The following is a 17,144-nucleotide window of genomic DNA, read 5'->3' as shown; positions in this document are numbered from 1 at the left end:
GAACAAAGCCTCCGCTGTACACAACGCTGCAAGGTAATCCACACATTTGAGATCATTCAGATCATTCTGAATTTGAAATGTTTCTACCTCCACTCCCTGGAAATACTGAAAATAATTATTCTTTCAATAATTAAAAAAAAAACCAAATGTGTAAAATCTTTAAAAAACAATTGTCAGTAATCGTAGGCTACAGAGAGAAGTCATCCTGAATCAGAATGTGGTTCATATTGTCGTTTTCTGCCCGACATGCAACATCAAGATGAAGACAGATGTTGAATTTATGTATATGTGTATGTCTATGTTGAGACCAGGGCTTTAAATTGAATTCTCTCTGGCCGGTCACATTGTGGCTGCTGATGAATGAAGCCAACGACACTGCGTCTGTTCGAATCGACAGGCTGCGACATCGTCAGTGTCTGGTTTCTGTTTTTTCTGCCAAGAAATTTAGGCTGTTTTCGTGTTTGTTTGTCTTGGAAACGTAAATTCTTCATCTGGCAACGCTGCTCGTAGCACTAATCCTACATTTCCAACCGACACGATGTCGTGACGTGTCCCATGACCGTTGGTAGCATGTCGGCAGCGTGTCGGCTGCGTGTCGGCAGCATGTCGACTGCGTGTCGGCTGCGTGTCGGCAGCATGTCGGCTGCGTGTCGGCTGCGTGCGTGGTGTCGATGACGAGCGGAGCGAAACAAAACAAGGGAGCAGAAACATGAAGAAGTGAAGTGAACTGGCCGTCGCGTCGCGAGTGGCTCAGATTTCACCAAGAAACAAATACAAATGTGTTTCATACATTTGTTTGTATAAAATGTCACATTTGGCCAGTGGAAAATCTGATTGGCTGGTAACTTTAAAAATCCACTAGCCATGTTGGCTGGTGGTCAGAAAAGTTAATTGAAAGCCGTGCATGTGACCATTAAGTCACTGTCCCTCAGCGCTTTCTCAAAGTCAATTATAAATCAGACTTGAGCTTTCCAATTCCTCACATCCTCCTGTAATCTAATTTTGCCAATTTGAGGATAACCTGGGGGAGGTATAAAACAACTCCCAGGAACGCATAAGCTGCCTGTGTGGGGTTGGCTTACACCATTAATGACTACTGGGTGACCTCGCACACTCTCCATCCACTGAAACTCCGGCGAACGAGGCAGCTGAAGATGGCTTGGGACGGAGGAACAGAGCAAAATGGCACAGAGGGCAAGAACTTCTACATCCCCATGTCCAACCGGACCGGGGCCGTCAGGAGTCCGTATGAATATCCACAGTATTACTTGGCAGATCCCATCATGTTCAAGCTTCTCGCTTTCTACATGTTTTTCCTGATGTGCACTGGAACTCCCATCAACGGCCTGACGTTGCTGGTAACGGCTCAGAACAAAAAACTCCGGCAACCTCTCAACTACATCCTGGTGAACCTGGCCGTGGCCGGACTCATCATGTGCTGCTTCGCCTTCACCTTAACATTTGTCTCATCTATCAGCGGCTACTTCATCCTCGGGCCCACCACCTGCGCTATTGAAGGATTCTTTTCCACAGTGGGAGGTAAGAGAGAAGACGCACAACGCTTTTGCAGCGACTTTATTTTCATTGCTCAGTCCACAATATGAATGTTTCACTCCTCTTCCCCTTCCCTTCAACAGGTCAGGTTTCCCTCTGGTCTCTGGTGATCCTGGCTGTCGAGAGATACATCGTCGTCTGCAAACCCATGGGGAGCTTCAAGTTCTCTGGAACTCACGCAGCAGCTGGAGTCGCGTTCACCTGGATCATGGCTCTCGCGTGTGCCACTCCTCCACTTGTTGGCTGGTCCAGGTGATGCTCACTGAGGTTATGATCTCTGCTCACTTAGATACTTCAGATGTCGGGAGCAACATGGTCGATATGACTTTCTTCTCTTGTGTGACTCAGGTACATCCCCGAGGGCTTGCAATGCTCCTGCGGACCCGACTACTACACCCTGGCCCCAGGCTTCAACAACGAATCATACGTCATCTACTTGTTCAGCGTGCACTTCTGTTTACCCTTCTTCACGATTTTCTTCACCTATGGAAGTCTAGTGCTGACCGTCAAGGCCGTATGTAACAATTCAAATCTGTCCAACGTCATTTAGATACATGTTAGCCTCGTAGAATTCACCACTTGATTTGACCCAACTCTCCAGGCTGCAGCCCAGCAGCAGGAGTCCGAGTCGACCCAGAAGGCTGAGAGGGAAGTGACACGCATGTGCATCCTGATGGTCTTTGGCTTCCTGATAGCCTGGTTACCATACGCCACCTTCGCTGCCTGGATCTTCATGAACAAGGGCGCAGCCTACACCGCCCTGACTGCATCCATACCCGCGTTCTTTGCAAAGAGCTCTGCCTTGTACAACACTGTGATCTACGTGCTGATGAACAAACAGGTCGGTTCAGTATGAGTCTTTTTTTGTCTCCATTCGGTTCCTGCGTACGCACAGATTCTGAATTTGCTCTCCCTTTCAGTTCCGTAACTGCATGCTGAGCAGTATTGGAATGGGCAGCGCGGTGGACGACGAGAGCTCAGTATCCGCAAGCAAGACAGAGGTTTCCTCTGTGTCTTAGTCACGACGACGTCCTCACGTCTGTGGACGCTCTCCTTGACGATTGCTACCAAAAGATCCAATTAGAGAAAACAAAACTCTTGAACTTGAAAAATCTTGTTCTCTTGTACAGCATTTGTGTGTTTGAATGAACTGTTTCACCTCAACTCGCAAGTCGAACTGTAAACCTGCTGAAGTGTGTTGTCATTATGTGGGGGAGCAGAGGTTTCCACTGGTCTACCAGAAACAATATTTTTATGTATTTTATAAAATAGGATAGTAATAGAGGATGGAGTAGATAATAAATGCATACATAAAAAGAAATGCACTGGTGTGTTCATTCATGTCTGAACTCATGTCTTTGTTATCACGTGTGAATATCACATATTTGGAGAATGTTTCCTAAGTCTTCATGGGTCTTTACACAGGGCGGCCCGGTGGTGTGGTGGTGAGCACCGCCGCCTCGCAGCGAGAAGGTCCCAGACCTTTCTGTCTTTCTGTGGAGTTTGCCTGTTCTCCATGTGGTTCTCTTTGGGTTCTGCAGCTTCCTCCCAGGTTGCGCTCCAAATTGTCAAATTGACTTAGGAAGTGTCCTAAATCCTGAAATGACCCGGAAGTGTTTCCTCAGCACCGTTATAAGTGTTGTTCAGATTCTCTAAATGTTTAGGAAAGGAACTTCAATGCTTCCTTTTCTATACCCTTAGCATAGGGTACACTGGAGCGTCCTATGTCAAAGGAAAGGAGATATAGACGATATAGATGATTAAATCCTAAGTAGAAGAAGAGTATGAATATGACCCAGACAAGACGCACGTCATCATGTAAGTTACTGTTACATATGAAGCATTTACATCTGATGTCTTACGGTGGTAAATATGAGTGGACAGGCGTGAGAACGAATCAAACAAAACAAGATGTTGTCACAGACCAAAGTCCATTTGTTATGGATACCACGATAAATATCATCGGTCTTCATCAAGTTAAGTGAACATAGATTACAGATTATAGTTACGTTCACAAGCAACAGTTAATACTTGTTGCACAATTAAAAATAAAGAGTTACGTACCATCCATTAATCAATCTGTTCCTTCTCTTCTCCGCCATGTTGAAAGGTTCTGGTCGACCCAAATCCGGAACTCAGGAATCAAAACTCTGAGTTTCCCACTCGTGATTACGACTCGAGGGGGCGTTCATGTGCAATTTCAAAGTTGGCAACTCGTATTTAGCAGAATTCCGACACCACGTGAAGGCAACATAAACCTGAGCCGTCATGAATGTGAGTGTCGTCTTCTGAACGGGTCGTTTCCTCCGGTTTCCTCCCACATTCATCAAAAACATCAAGTTCAACAAAAGCATTTCAATTGAAATATTTGTCTTTATTCCTTCGCTGTCAGAATTATAAATACAGAATTCTAAATATTCCACTCAGACCAAAGTTCTGCTGCATTACGAGCTATAAACACGTGATTCATCTGTTAAAGTTAGTTATTACATCTTCATGTACAGTTTATTAAATCATATGTAAAACATCCTCACACATTAAACTCAGTGTTTTTCCTGATTAATGAGGCCAAATGGTAAAAACCATCAACTAAATAAAGATAAAATGAAGAAGACATGAAGTCAAATCCTCCTGATCGCCCCCTGGTGTCTGGCTGCAGTAAGGTCATAAGCCCCGCCCCCTCCATGTCACGTGATGTCGTTGTCATCACACTGATGTTTGTTCATGTTTCTGATCACTTTGACTCTCATTAGTTATTTGATGACACGTCATGCTGGACAGCTGACACTGACTCAGGATTGGTCGAGAGCGTGTGTGTGTGGGGGGGCGGGGCCTCAATACCACGATCACCCACATGACGTCACCAGCACAAGATGGCAGCTTCATGTTTGTACAAAAGGAGACGTGTTGTACATCTTAAATTTTTTTAACGTCTACTTAGATATTGGACTATGGACCATGTCCCATCTCCTCACATGGAGGGGGCGGGGCTTATGACCTGTACTGCAGCCTGACACCGGGGGGCGATCGTGAGGATTTGGGTTCATGTTCCTATCTTTATTCACAGTCCGTACGTGACACAGAAATACATCTAATTTTCACTTTAAAGAAGACGGAACGACTGACAACAATCTTCAGATTATCGTTGCAGATTAATTTTTCCCGCTGATCAACAAATCCATCAGTTGCTGCAGCTCTCGTCTTGTGATCACCTGATACAGACGACCCACCACGTCCTACGGTCCCGGGTGTTCGAACACAGCCGCCGCTCCCATCCCGGTCCCGATGCACATGGACACGACGCCGTACGCCCTGCGGGCAAAACAAGTCAGACGACAATGTCTTTAAATCTCATCTTTGTTTCAGCGTCTCTGAGCGGCGGTCGGGACGAACCTCCTGCCGCGGCGTCTCAGCTCGTGCAGCAGCGTCACCACCTGTCGGGCGCCGGTGCAGCCCAGAGGATGACCCAGAGCGATGGCGCCGCCGTTAGGATTCACCTTCTCCGGCGGGATGCCCAGCTTCTCCACGCAGTACACCGCCTGAGGACGAGCAGAACCAGAACCAGAACCTAACTTTATCCTCTGGATCGTCCTCAGAAAACGGTTTCTCGTCTTGGTCAGATCTTCTTTTTCTTTCCAGAATAATAAAATCTTTGTCATTACGATGGTTTCTGCTCCGGTTCTGATGTTCAGAACGTCACCGATCAAAGTAGTTCAGTCGTGAGCCAACAGGATCTCACCTGACTGGAGAACGCCTCGTTGATCTCAAACACGTCCACATCGGCCACAGAGAGTCCTGAGGACACACACACCATCACTACACAACCTCTACACACACACACACACACACACAATCACTACATAACTACTACACACACACACACACACACACGCACACAATCACACACACACTTCTCACCAGCCTGCTCCAGGGCAGCGGGGATGGCGACCGCAGGTCCGATGCCCATGACGTCCGGCGGGACGCCGACCACGGCGCTGGCCCTCAGGACCCCGAGGACCGGCAGACCCAGAGCCTTCACCGCAGCCCTGCGGCCAATCAGCAGGGCTGCTGCTCCGTCGCTCACCTGGCTGGAGTTACCTGAGGTAGAGTGTGTGTGTGTGAGTGAGAGAGAGAGAGAGAGAGAGAGAGAGGCTCATCCCGTTGCCTGTTGCCACGGCGACACACACTCACCTGCCGTTGTGCTGCCGTCGGGTTTGAACACCGGCCGGAGTTTAGCGAGTCCCTCCAGGGTCGTCCCGGGTCGGACGCCCTCGTCTTCCTCGACCGTCACCGCTCGGTCTTCACCTCTGTCGTCCACCATCGTCACGGTAACGGGGACGATCTCCTCGCGGAACCTGCCGGCGCTCTGCGCCCGCGCCGCCCTGCGAGGGGGCGGAGCCAAATTACTGACCATCCACAGACGGGTCTGACCAAGACAACACAACGTGACGCTGAACTAAAGAGACGCCAGTTTTTCTTTTATTTTGCCAGGATTCTTTTGTCCTTTAGTTCCGTTTTTTGTCATCTGTTCGACGGCCACTTTTTTCACTTTCATCTTTAGATTCATATCTGGCAGAAAGATTGACATATTTTTTTTCCCACTTCATTTGCCTCTCAAGGCTTCCGTTGAATTTGAACCCCGGAGCGTTTGTGCCGTTGAGCTGCTGAGGACAGTTGTTCTGAAGTGACATGAACTCTGACTAACCAACAGGATCATTAATGCATTCGGAGGTGGAGTTAAAGAATAATTAGTGTCAAATGAGATAAAACATGTTCATTACTTCTGATGAGAGCCGAGAGCGAAGGCGTCCTGCTTTTCTCTGGAGACTCCGAATCTCTCTGCGACGTTCTCCGAGGTGATGCTGCGAAAAAAACCAAAACCCGACACGAATCAAAGCAGGAAGAGTCGCAACACCACAACCTGGGAGGGGACTAACCAGCTGACCGTTGATCCACATTCATCATCACAACATATATATTTCTGTGACTGCAACAACTAATAATTCACAGGGATTAAGACTTAATCTGGGATTTTAACAACCGTGAAGAGTTTTACAGATTTCTGTCTGAAGTAATTAAAGTAAGTCTTGTGTTTGTCCGACCGACTCCGTCGATGTCAAACCTCCAACAACAACAGCCCTTAAACCTACAGTGTGTCATACTTAGAAGAACTTATTCACAGAAGTTGAATATATTGTCCATAACTATGTTCATATATGAGTTAAATATAGTTCCATGAGGTGGACCGACCTCCGTGTGAGTCTCCATGTTTCTACGTCGTGTTGAATACGGTTGTTGAACTAAACGTCCAGAATACGTCGCGTTCACGTTGAATTTTCAGACGCTGATGGAAACTGGAAATGGAATCAGCGGTGCGCCGCCATAAAGTGTCCCCTGTCGGTCGCTCAGTTGGCTGCGGTTTGTAACTTCACCACCAGATGCCGCCAGAAAATTACAAAAATTACACACCGGGGCTTTAAATTCAATCAATCTGAACCAAACTCATTTCAAAAATTGTGTTTGATCCAGGAACTTCTTATCATTTTCTTTGACATTGAGAGATTCTTTGATTTTCGTCCTCCTACCTGACGTCCCAGAAGATCGACCCCCGCTAGAACTTGTCGATGACAGAGGAGTTACCGCCTCAGGTTGTTATTCTCACTCTCTCACTCTGATGTGGATCATTAATATAATTTCTCCACGTGGCCTGACGCAGCGCTGGACTCACCCCATGGGGATGATACAGTCTCTAGCCTTGTCGATGTCCACCAGCCTGGAGCTCAGATCTCCAGGGTTCCCCATCGCACGCAGGGACATGCTCTCCACACTGCAGCGCACAGACACACCAACAGGTGACATGTTAAAAGAAACTCTTGGCTCACGAACTTGGCTTTTACTTTTGTGTCATTTAACACGTCAGTACATTATCTACAGAATCTAGAAAAGTCCACGAGGGATTTGAACCGGGAGCAACTGTACTTGGTTGTAGTTTCTTGAAGGCTTCTTCAGGTCTTCAGAGAGGTGAAACATCTGGAAGAAACTACGACCAAGTCCAGTTGCTCCTGATTCAAGTCCCTCGTGGATAATGGTGACCTGGATGAATGAGAATCTCCAAGGACAATCTAGAAAGGGTCTTTCACACGGTTCTACTGATAATTGGGGAGATTCTCAGGAAGTTTCAGGGTGTTTTGTTGGTCCATGCAGAGGTTCTAGGGGTTCTGTGGGTTGTTCTGGTTCTACAGAGGGTTTTATTGGTCATTAAGAAGGTACCAGGGGAACCTTTAAGAGTATGTAGAGGTTGCAGAGGGGGGTTCTGGGGGTCTTTTGGAGGTTCTAATGGTCATTGAGTTTTTGTGGTCTTACAGGTGGTTGAGGGGGATGTCAGGAGTCTGAAGTGAGATGACAGATGAGGTTCTACAGGTTTTGATTGATCTACTGGTACCTTGCAGAGGTCCTTGTAGAGGTTTCTTGTGGGTCTTTCTCGTGGACAATGAAGAGGTACTTTAGTAACTTGTTTGTCTCTGAGGAGATTCGCTGAGTAGTTTTACTACTCGTGAAGAAGGCTCTATTGGTGCTTTTGGAGTTTCTAATGGGCATTGCAAACATTGTTCATGTACTTTGGAAGTTTTACTGGTTGATGACGAGGTTGTAGAGGTACTTTAGAAGTTGAGTGGTTCTTTAATTGGTCCTATAGCCCTTCAGGAGGTTCCTGGTTGGTCTTCTGGGGATTTAGATTTTAGATACGTGGAAGGACAAATGAAACGTACCCACAGGCGAGGCCCAGGTCAATGGATCCACTTCTGATGGCTCCTGCACAAACAGGGTGAGAACCAGGTGGTTGTGGGTAAATAAACGGCGGCTGTGTTCTCGCCGTCAGTCGATCTGTTCCGAGTGAAGCTTCTGGGGTTTTTTTTACCTGCTATGTTGAACAGCGCCTGCAGCCCAGAGGAGCACTGTCTGTTAACGGTGTAGACGGGAACGGTCTCCGGGAACCCACTGAAGGGAAGAACACAGGGCCGTGAGAAAAGACGTGTGGACGAGTGACGGACCAAGTGCGAGTGAACCGGGATCGGTCTCACCTGAGGAACTGAGACACTCTGGCCATCAGAGCTCCGGCTCCGGGCTGCAGCACGTTACCTGCACACGGAACAAGGGGGAACACGAGGGAACACGAGGGAACACGGGGGAACACGAGGGAACACGGGGGAACACGAGGGAACACGGGGGAACACGAGGGAACACGGGGGAACACGGGGGAACACGAGGGAACACGAGGGAACACGGGGGAACACGGGGGAAAACGGGGGAACACGATTTAACACGTGTGAACACAGGGGAACACAGGGGAACACGGGGGAACACGGAGGAACACGGGGGAACACGGGGGAACACGGAGGAACACGATTTAACACGTGTGAACACACGGTGCAGAACAACAGAACATCTGTCACAACATCTGGCTCCAGACCAAAGCTGCCTCTTCGGTTGTGTTCGCACCGGACACGTAGAGTAGATTACATTCAAAATCAACGCAAAGACGCGATTAGAACCAAACTTCACGTCACTGGCATCAACGTTAAGGACAAAACTCTTTTCTCACCTCAAGCTTTTTGACAGCAGCTGCTATTTGTATCGTAACCGGGCGAAGAAGGAGAGGAGACGACAGGAAGTGAGCGAGGTAGTTGGACACTAGCTTTAGGCCCAGTTAGCACAACCTGCTTGGTCTGGTATTTAGTTTCCTGTCGGACAGTTTTACACGTGTGAGAAACTTTGCGTCCGGTGTGAACGAACCACGACTATCGGACTTGTGTCCGATTCCCTGAATGAGGGTTAAAATAAGTAGAATGATTTAATCAACGGACACGCAGGGACTTGCCTCACCCACACAAACGTCTCCCAGCTGGTTCGGTGAGAGTCCAATATCCTTCAGAACCGCTGTCATGACCGCGCTCAGCAGCTCGTCAGGCGTGGTGTCCTGCAACACGCCAGAGGTAACAGGTGTGACAGAGGTAACAGCTGTGACAGAGGTTACAGGTGTGACAGAGGTAACAGCTGTGACAGAGGTTACAGGTGTGACAGAGGTTACAGGTGTAACAGAGGTTACAGGTGTGTCAGAGGTTACAGGTGTAACAGAGGTTACAGGTGTGACAGAGGTTAGAGGTGTTACAGAGGTGTGACAGAGGTGTTACAGAGGTTAGAGGTGTGACAGAGGTTAGAGGCGTAACAGAGGTTAGAGGTGTGACAGAAGTTACAGGTGTTACAGAGGTGTGACAGAGGTGTTACAGAGGTTACAGGTGTGACAGAAGTTACAGGTGTTACACAGATGTGACAGAAGTTACAGGTGTTACACAGGTGTGACAGAGGTTAGAGGTGTGACAGAAGTTACAGGTGTTACAGAGGTTAGAGCTGTGACAGAAGTTACAGATCTGACAGAAGTTACAGGTGTTACACAGGTATGACAAAGGTTAGAGGTGTTACAGAAGTTACAGGTGTTACAGAGGTTAGAGGTGTTAGGAAGTTACAGGTGTTACAGAGGTTACAGGTGTGACAGGTGTTACAGAGGTTACAGAAGTTACAGGTGTTACACAGTTGTGACAGAGGTTAGAGGTGTTACAGAAGTTACAGGTGTTACAGAGGTTAGAGGTGTGACAGAAGTTACAGATGTGACAGAAGTTACAGGTGTGACAGGTGTTACAGAAGTTAGAGGTGTTACAGATGTGACAGAAGTTACAGGTGTTACAGAGGTGTGACAGAGGTGTTACAGAGGTTACAGGTGTGACAGGAGTTACAGGTGTTACACAGATGTGACAGAAGTTACAGGTGTTACACAGATGTGACAGAGGTTAGAGGTGTGACAGAAGTTACAGGTGTTACAGAGGTTAGAGGTGTGACAGAAGTTACAGATCTGACAGAAGTTACAGGTGTTACACAGGTATGACAGAGGTTAGAGGTGTTAGGAAGTTACAGGTGTTACAGAGGTTACAGGTGAGACAGGTGTTACAGAGGTTACAGAAGTTACAGGTGTTACACAGTTGTGACAGAGGTTAGAGGTGTTACAGAAGTTACAGGTGTTACAGAGGTTAGAGGTGTGACAGAAGTTACAGATGTGACAGAAGTTACAGGTGTGACAGGTGTTACAGAAGTTAGAGGTGTTACAGATGTGACAGAAGTTACAGGTGTGACAGGTGTTACAGAGGTTAGAGGTGTGACAGAAGTTACAGGTGTGACAGAAGTTACAGGTGTTACAGAGGTTAGAGATGTGACAGAAGTTACAGATGTGACAGGTGTTACAGGTGTGACAGGTGTGACAGAAGTTAGAGGTGTGACAGAGGTTAGAGATGTGACAGAAGTTACAGATGTGACAGAAGTTACAGGTGTGACAGGTGTTACAGAAGTTAGAGGTGTTACAGATGTGACAGAAGTTACAGGTGTTACAGAAGTTAGAGGTGTTACAGATGTGACAGAAGTTACAGGTGTTACAGAAGTTACAGGTGTGACAGAAGTTACAGGTGTTACAGAGGTTAGAGGTGTGACAGAAGTTACAGGTGTTACAGAGGTTAGAGGTGTGACAGAAGTTACAGGTGTTACAGAGGTTAGAGGTGTGACAGAAGTTACAGATGTGACAGGTGTTACAGATGTGACAGAAGTTACAGGTGTTACACAGATGTGACAGGTGTTAAAGAGGTTACAGGTGTTACCTTGAAAGATCCTCGCTTCGCTCTGCCGGTGGCGGTCCTCAGTCCATGAACCACCACCACGTCCTCCGGACCGCTGCTGCCCGCGGGTCCGGATCCACACGTCGACCCCCATAAGTCCCGCTCGTGGTCCGTGGAACCAGCGGGAGAAAGGTGACCTGAGATGATCTTCAATCTGTTCATTACGATCCAGCAGCTGAGTTCAGTCGGACGTCGCTCAGCGTCGGACACTTCCGGTGGACGGCGAGAGAAGAGGAACAATCAGCGCGAAGACTCCTCCTCTTCCTCCTGGGAGTTTTACAGCATTTCCTTCTTCTCTTATTTGATTACGACACAAACATTTTCACGATCACCTGGTTCTGGTTCCGTGTCTCATCAGCTCCAGATGAACGGCGGCACATGATTGGACCAGCGAAGACCCGCCCCCTTGTGTTTTGAGCTTCGTCGGAGCTTTTCACTGGTTCACAGCAGAAAACAAACCGAGAGGATTCATCAGGACAGGTTCATGTTCACACTGTAATACACACACACTTTTATATATATATATATATATACACACACACACACACACATTTATATATATACATACACACACATTTACATATATACATACACACACATTTATATATACACACACACACATATATATATATATATACACACACACACTTATATACACAAACCCACAAACATTTATATATATACACACACACACGCACATTTATATATATACACACGTGTGTTTACAGTATATACATACAGATACATATATTAAATACATTTAAATATGTATACATATATACACATACATGTATATATACATGTATGTGTATCCATTTATATAAGTACACTCATATATAAATATGTACTTGTGTATATATGTATACATACATACAGATACATATATTAAATAAATTCAAATATGTATGTATATATACACATACATACATGTATATACATATATACATATATCACCGACTTTGTCCATCACAACGTTTTCCTCCTGTTTGTTGTCAAAGTGAAAACTTTTAATGTGACATTTACCAAAATACCCCCCAAAATGAACCCATACATTGATATTTATATTCATGATATGGATAAATATTAAACTGTCTTGCCTGTCTTTTCACGTAACCATGGTAACCAGCCCTCATATGCAGCCCCGCTAAAAAAAGAAATGGAACGAACACTGTGAAGATCAAACCGTCATTTATTCCAGATATATATTTAAAAAAGATATTTGTTCTTTGTTGACACAAGTCGACTGAATCTTTTTTTTCCGTAAGGCCACTGACTCACTGCACATTCAGGTCGGAATCAGACAACGGGAAACAAAGAATATGAAAAATATGTTATTTCTCATCGTATATAGAATCAGATATAAAACAGTTGGTCCTCAGAACGTCAGGACGCGTGAAACATATTTACAACTGACAGAAAAAAGAGACGACGAGAGCAAATCAAAGAGCTGGTACAAAGACTTCCTGTTTCAAAATAAAAGCACAGGAGCATTTGGAGGACAAACAGGTCGAAGCACAAATATCAAACTGCTTTCTTCAGCTTTAAAAACCAAAACAACCAGTTCATTTGAGTGTTTTTTTAATCCTTCAGCTTCAGGAAAAGATTCTTCTGAACGAGGTGTGTGTGTGTGTGTGTGTGTGTGTGTGTGTGTGTGTCTCCTCAGGTCTTCAGGTCTCTGACGGACGTCCCTCCCTCCGACGGCGGCTTCCTGAGAACCTCAAAATGAAACTGGTCATGGCAGTGAAGCAGGAAGCTCCGTCCGTCCGTCCGTCCGTCCGTCCGTCCTGCCAGGCTCAGGCGTAGAAGATAAGCTCGGGGATCTGGCCTCCCTGCACTCCGGTGCCGTTGGTGCTGTCCGAGGAGCACTGGAACTGGAAGGTGACTTTCCCACACTGCACCTCGGTCATGCCTTCCTGACCAAAGTAGCTCAGCTCGTTGCCGTCCAGCACCACGCTGGCGGTGTAGAAGGTGTCTGGCTCGATCTGCACCGGGTGCTCGAACCACACGGGGAAGGTGCTGCTGGAGCCGTCCGAGAAGAACTTGATGATCCTCTGGGCCATCGGCACGCCCTGGCGCTTCAGCTCGATCTTGGCGCTGTACTCGGCCGAACCGCAGCTGGAGCCGTACAAACCAAAGCCGGCAATGAAGACGCGCTTGTCCACGGCGAACTGAATGCTGTCGCAGCGGCCGCGATACCGCCACTGGTTGCTCCTGTAGGCGCAGGACTGGAAGCGGTGGCATCGCTGCGGCGCCAGGCCTTTGCGAGGTTTGGTGCAGAACAAGAGTTCGGGCTTGTTGGCGGCGGTGTACCACAGGAAGATGTCGTTGGTCTCGTTGAGCGTGAGCACGCCGGACTGCGCCGCTCCGTTGGCAAAGTCCTCCAGCGCCATGGTGGGGATGCGGATCAGGTAGACGGCCTTCCCCAGCACCAGACGCTTGTTCTCGATGGTCTGCGACAGGTCCTGTCGTTGGCACTCGGCCTCGGCCCAGTTCAGCGCCGCCTCTAACACCACCATCTCTTTGGCGTTGAGCGTCTCGCGCCGCAGGATGCTCTCCAGCGTCTGGGTGTCGATGTCGCAGAAGCCTTCGGAGCGCAGAGCAAGCTCGGCCTGCGCGTCGATCACCTCCCAGCAGCGCTGCGTCAGGTCGGGCTCCTCGAACAGGCAGCTCTGAGACAACAGAACGCAGGCGTTCTTGGCGCTCAGGCTGGTCTCCAGGAAGTTGACGCAGGCCCGCGCCAGGTGAGGCACGATGTACTTTTTTGCTGCATAAAGGGTGGCGAGCACCGTGTCGGGGCACAGGTCGATCTCGTCACAGTAGATGTACCTGCGGTGTCAAACAGGTGAGACAAAGCTTTGCTAAATTTTCAATATTTTAAGTCTGAAAGTGAGTAAATCAGGTGGACGTACTTCATCATGGTGAGGAAGGAGGGCGGCTCCACGTCAGGGATCCGGATCTCTTCCTGGTCCTCAGCCAGTTCTCCGTAGAACATGGCGTGGAACACGGAGCTGCCGACCGCCAGGACGTACTGTCAGAGCAGAGAGACGGACGACGTGAGACCAGATTCATATCTAAGAGACCAAGTGGTCGTGTAGCTGGTCCGTCTGTGTGTGTCGCGTTATGTTTCCTCCCCCACCAGCATCCAAGAAGAAAGAACAAAACCCCTATTGATCTGATCTTTATATGCAGTCAATGATCATCTTCATAAACAGTCAGTGATCGTCTTTATGTACAGTAACTGATCGTCTTTATATACAGTCAGTGATCGTCTTTAAATACAGTCAGTGATCGTCTTTATATACAGTAACTGATCGTCTTTATATACAGTCAGTGATCGTCTTTATATACAGTCACTGATCGTCTTTATATACAGTCACTGATCGTCTTTATATACAGTCACTGATCGTCTTTATATACAGTCACTGATGGTCTTTATATACAGTCACTGATCGTCTTTATATACAGTCACTGATGGTCTTTATAAACCTTGTGTCCTGGAACTCTCTGCGTCCCACCGGTCGGTCCGACCACGAAGTGAACGTCGGCCATCATCTCATTGTTGAACATGACTGAGTTTCTACAGGAATAAAGAGATTCACAGTAAAACTCAAGGGCCTGATGGGTGAAGTTCACACAGGTGTAGCTGTTACAGGTGGAGGTGTTACAGGTGTAGATGTTACAGGTGGATGTGTTACAGGTGTAGATGTTAGAGGTGGAAGTGTTAGAGGTGGAGGTGTTACAGGTGTAGATGTTAGAGGTGGAGGTGTTACAGGTGTAGATGTGACAGGTGGAGGTGTAACAGGTGTAGATGTTGTAGGTGTAGATGTTAGAGGTGGAGGTGTTAGAGGTGTAGGTGTTACAGGTGTAGATGTTAGAGGTGGAGGTGTTAGAGGTGGAAGTGTTAGAGGTGGAGGTGTTAGAGGTGTAGATGTTGCAGGTGGAGGTGTTACAGGTTGAGGTTTTAGAGGTGGAGGTGTTAGAGGTGGAGGTGTTACAGGTGGAGGTTTTAGAGGTGGAGGTGTTACAGGTGGAGGTTTTAGAGGTGTAGATGTTGCAGGTGGAGGTGTTACAGGTGTAGATGTTGCAAGTGGAGGTGTTACAGGTGTAGATGTTGCAGGTGGAGGTGTGACAGGTGTAGATGTTGCAGGTGGAGGTGTGACAGGTGTAGATGTTGCAGGTGGAGGTGTGACGGGTGGAAGTGTTAGAGGTGGAGGTGTTACAGGTGTAGATGTGACAGGTGGAGGTGTAACAGGTGTAGATGTTGTAGGTGTAGATGTTAGAGGTGGAGATGTTAGAGGTGGAGGTGTTAGAGGTGGAGTTGTTAGAGGTGTAGATGTTATAGGTGTAGATGTTAGAGGTGTAGATGTTACAGGTGGACATGTTAGAGGTGGAGGTGTTAGAGGTGGAGGTGTTAGAGGTGTAGATGTTGCAGGTGGAGGTGTTAGAGGTGGAGGTGTTACAGGTGTAGATGTTAGAGGTGGAGGTGTTACAGGTGTAGATGTTGCAGGTGGAGGTGTGACAGGTGTAGATGTTGCAGGTGGAGGTGTTACAGGTTGAGGTTTTAGAGGTGGAGGTGTTAGAGGTGGAGGTGTTACAGGTGGAGGTTTTAGAGGTGGAGGTGTTACAGGTGGAGGTTTTAGAGGTGTAGATGTTGCAGGTGGAGGTGTTACAGGTGTAGATGTTGCAAGTGGAGATGTTACAGGTGTAGATGTTGCAGGTGGAGGTGTGACAGGTGTAGATGTTGCAAGTGGAGGTGTTACAGGTGTAGATGTTACAGGTGGAGGTGTGACAGGTGGAGGTGTGACAGGTGTAGATGTTTCAGGTGGAGGTGTGACAGGTGTAGATGTTGCAGGTGGAGGTGTGACAGGTGTAGATGTTGCAGGTGGAGGTGTGACAGGTGTAGATGTTGCAGGTGGAGGTGTGACAGGTGTAGATGTTGCAGGTGGAGGTGTGACAGGTGGAAGTGTTACAGGTGGAGGTTTTAGAGGTGGAGGTGTGACAGGTGGAGGTGTTACAGGTGGAGGTTTTACAGGTGGAGGTTTTAGAGGTGGAGGTGTGACAGGTGGAGGTGTTGGTCACTCACCTCTCCCGGAGGGTGGGGTACAGGCCCTGCCAGTTGCAACAGCCGCGTGCGGCGGAGGTGTTGTTGTTGTTCAGGTTCTGCCGCTGGTACTGCTGGGTGGAGGAGGTGGAGGAGGTGGAGGACGAGGTGCTGCTCGCGGGGGGGACCAGCGTTGTGGTGGGGAACAGCTCTCCGGCCATCGTCTTCCCGTCAGGCCGCTCGCCGGCTCATGGCTGAACGGCGGAGCGGGGAGAGAGAGCGCAGCCCGGGGAGGAACCAGACCGAGGGTCGGGGAAGGTCCGACGTGTTGGTCACCGGAGCGGAGCTACCGACACATCGTCACGTGACACCGACGACACCTGGAACAAACAGGACACATCCGTCACGGTCAACTGACGTTAGCTTGTTATGCTAGTCAGTGAGATAGTGAGCTAACTAGCATAACATGCTAACGTCCGTGAGCTAACGAACCATCTTCTCCGAGTTGACGTCGCTCCGCGGTTTGATGAACGACTCTGACTGAACTCACCTCAGAGTGACGGACACACGTTCATGCTCGAGTCTCCTCGTCTCGTCCAGTCGTTTTGTTCCTTCAGTTTTATCACATCTGGTGGATTCGCCTTGTTTACAGCCGCTAGCTAACCGCTAATTGCAGCTTCTTCTTCATGTTACTGATGTTGGCAGCAGCAGAATCAGCTCATTACAGACACGACGCCGCCTCCTGGCGGATGAACATGAAAACTACACCCAGGTGTTGGTTATTTTAATCTTTAATTTTTTTTATCTTAAAGCTACAGTCAGTGTGTAATATT

At 47.9% G+C, this 17,144-nt stretch overlaps 3 protein-coding genes across 5 annotated transcripts; 1 reads left to right on the top strand and 2 right to left on the bottom strand.

Moving 5' to 3' along the window:
- The first annotated feature begins 1,065 nt into the window (after positions 1 to 1,065).
- LOC118312804 (green-sensitive opsin) lies at positions 1,066 to 2,875 on the top strand. The gene is made up of 5 exons (XM_035637733.2): positions 1,066 to 1,539; positions 1,638 to 1,806; positions 1,903 to 2,068; positions 2,156 to 2,395; positions 2,475 to 2,875. Exons 1-5 carry the CDS (start codon positions 1,155 to 1,157, stop codon positions 2,571 to 2,573), a joined length of 1,059 nt encoding a protein of 352 aa, XP_035493626.2. The 5' UTR covers positions 1,066 to 1,154; the 3' UTR covers positions 2,574 to 2,875.
- Positions 2,876 to 4,319: 1,444 nt separating this feature from the next.
- Positions 4,320 to 11,725, bottom strand: acaa1 (acetyl-CoA acyltransferase 1). Of its 2 annotated transcripts, XM_035637731.2 has the most exons (13): positions 11,603 to 11,725; positions 11,253 to 11,479; positions 9,436 to 9,529; positions 8,634 to 8,691; positions 8,471 to 8,550; positions 8,322 to 8,364; positions 7,283 to 7,381; positions 6,336 to 6,416; positions 5,746 to 5,936; positions 5,473 to 5,652; positions 5,294 to 5,349; positions 4,948 to 5,093; positions 4,320 to 4,866 (listed from the first exon to the last, which is right to left on the bottom strand). In XM_035637731.2, the coding sequence occupies exons 2-13, from the start codon at positions 11,430 to 11,432 to the stop codon at positions 4,791 to 4,793; spliced, it is 1,284 nt and encodes a 427-aa protein (XP_035493624.2). In that variant the 5' UTR covers positions 11,433 to 11,479; positions 11,603 to 11,725; the 3' UTR covers positions 4,320 to 4,790. The 2 variants fall into 2 exon arrangements, with proteins under 2 accessions (XP_035493624.2, XP_047189698.1); XM_047333742.1 differs by lacking the exon at positions 11,603 to 11,725 and having other exon boundaries at positions 11,253 to 11,586.
- Positions 11,726 to 12,441: 716 nt separating this feature from the next.
- LOC118312799 (BTB/POZ domain-containing protein 3) lies at positions 12,442 to 17,021 on the bottom strand. 2 transcript variants are annotated; one of them, XM_035637728.2, is made up of 5 exons: positions 16,862 to 17,021; positions 16,354 to 16,691; positions 14,757 to 14,847; positions 14,180 to 14,298; positions 12,442 to 14,096 (listed from the first exon to the last, which is right to left on the bottom strand). In XM_035637728.2, the coding sequence occupies exons 2-5, from the start codon at positions 16,530 to 16,532 to the stop codon at positions 13,064 to 13,066; spliced, it is 1,422 nt and encodes a 473-aa protein (XP_035493621.1). In that variant the 5' UTR covers positions 16,533 to 16,691; positions 16,862 to 17,021; the 3' UTR covers positions 12,442 to 13,063. The 2 variants fall into 2 exon arrangements, with proteins under 2 accessions (XP_035493621.1, XP_035493622.1); XM_035637729.2 differs by lacking the exons at positions 14,757 to 14,847; positions 16,862 to 17,021 and having other exon boundaries at positions 16,354 to 16,487.
- Between the last annotated feature and the right edge of the window lie 123 nt (positions 17,022 to 17,144).

This window comes from Scophthalmus maximus, chromosome 8, assembly GCF_022379125.1.
Source record: "Scophthalmus maximus strain ysfricsl-2021 chromosome 8, ASM2237912v1, whole genome shotgun sequence".
In the NCBI taxonomy this organism is placed as follows: domain Eukaryota; kingdom Metazoa; phylum Chordata; class Actinopteri; order Pleuronectiformes; family Scophthalmidae; genus Scophthalmus; species Scophthalmus maximus.
Note: the sequence above shows the minus strand (reverse complement) of the source record. Positions and strands in the feature narration are given on the sequence as shown.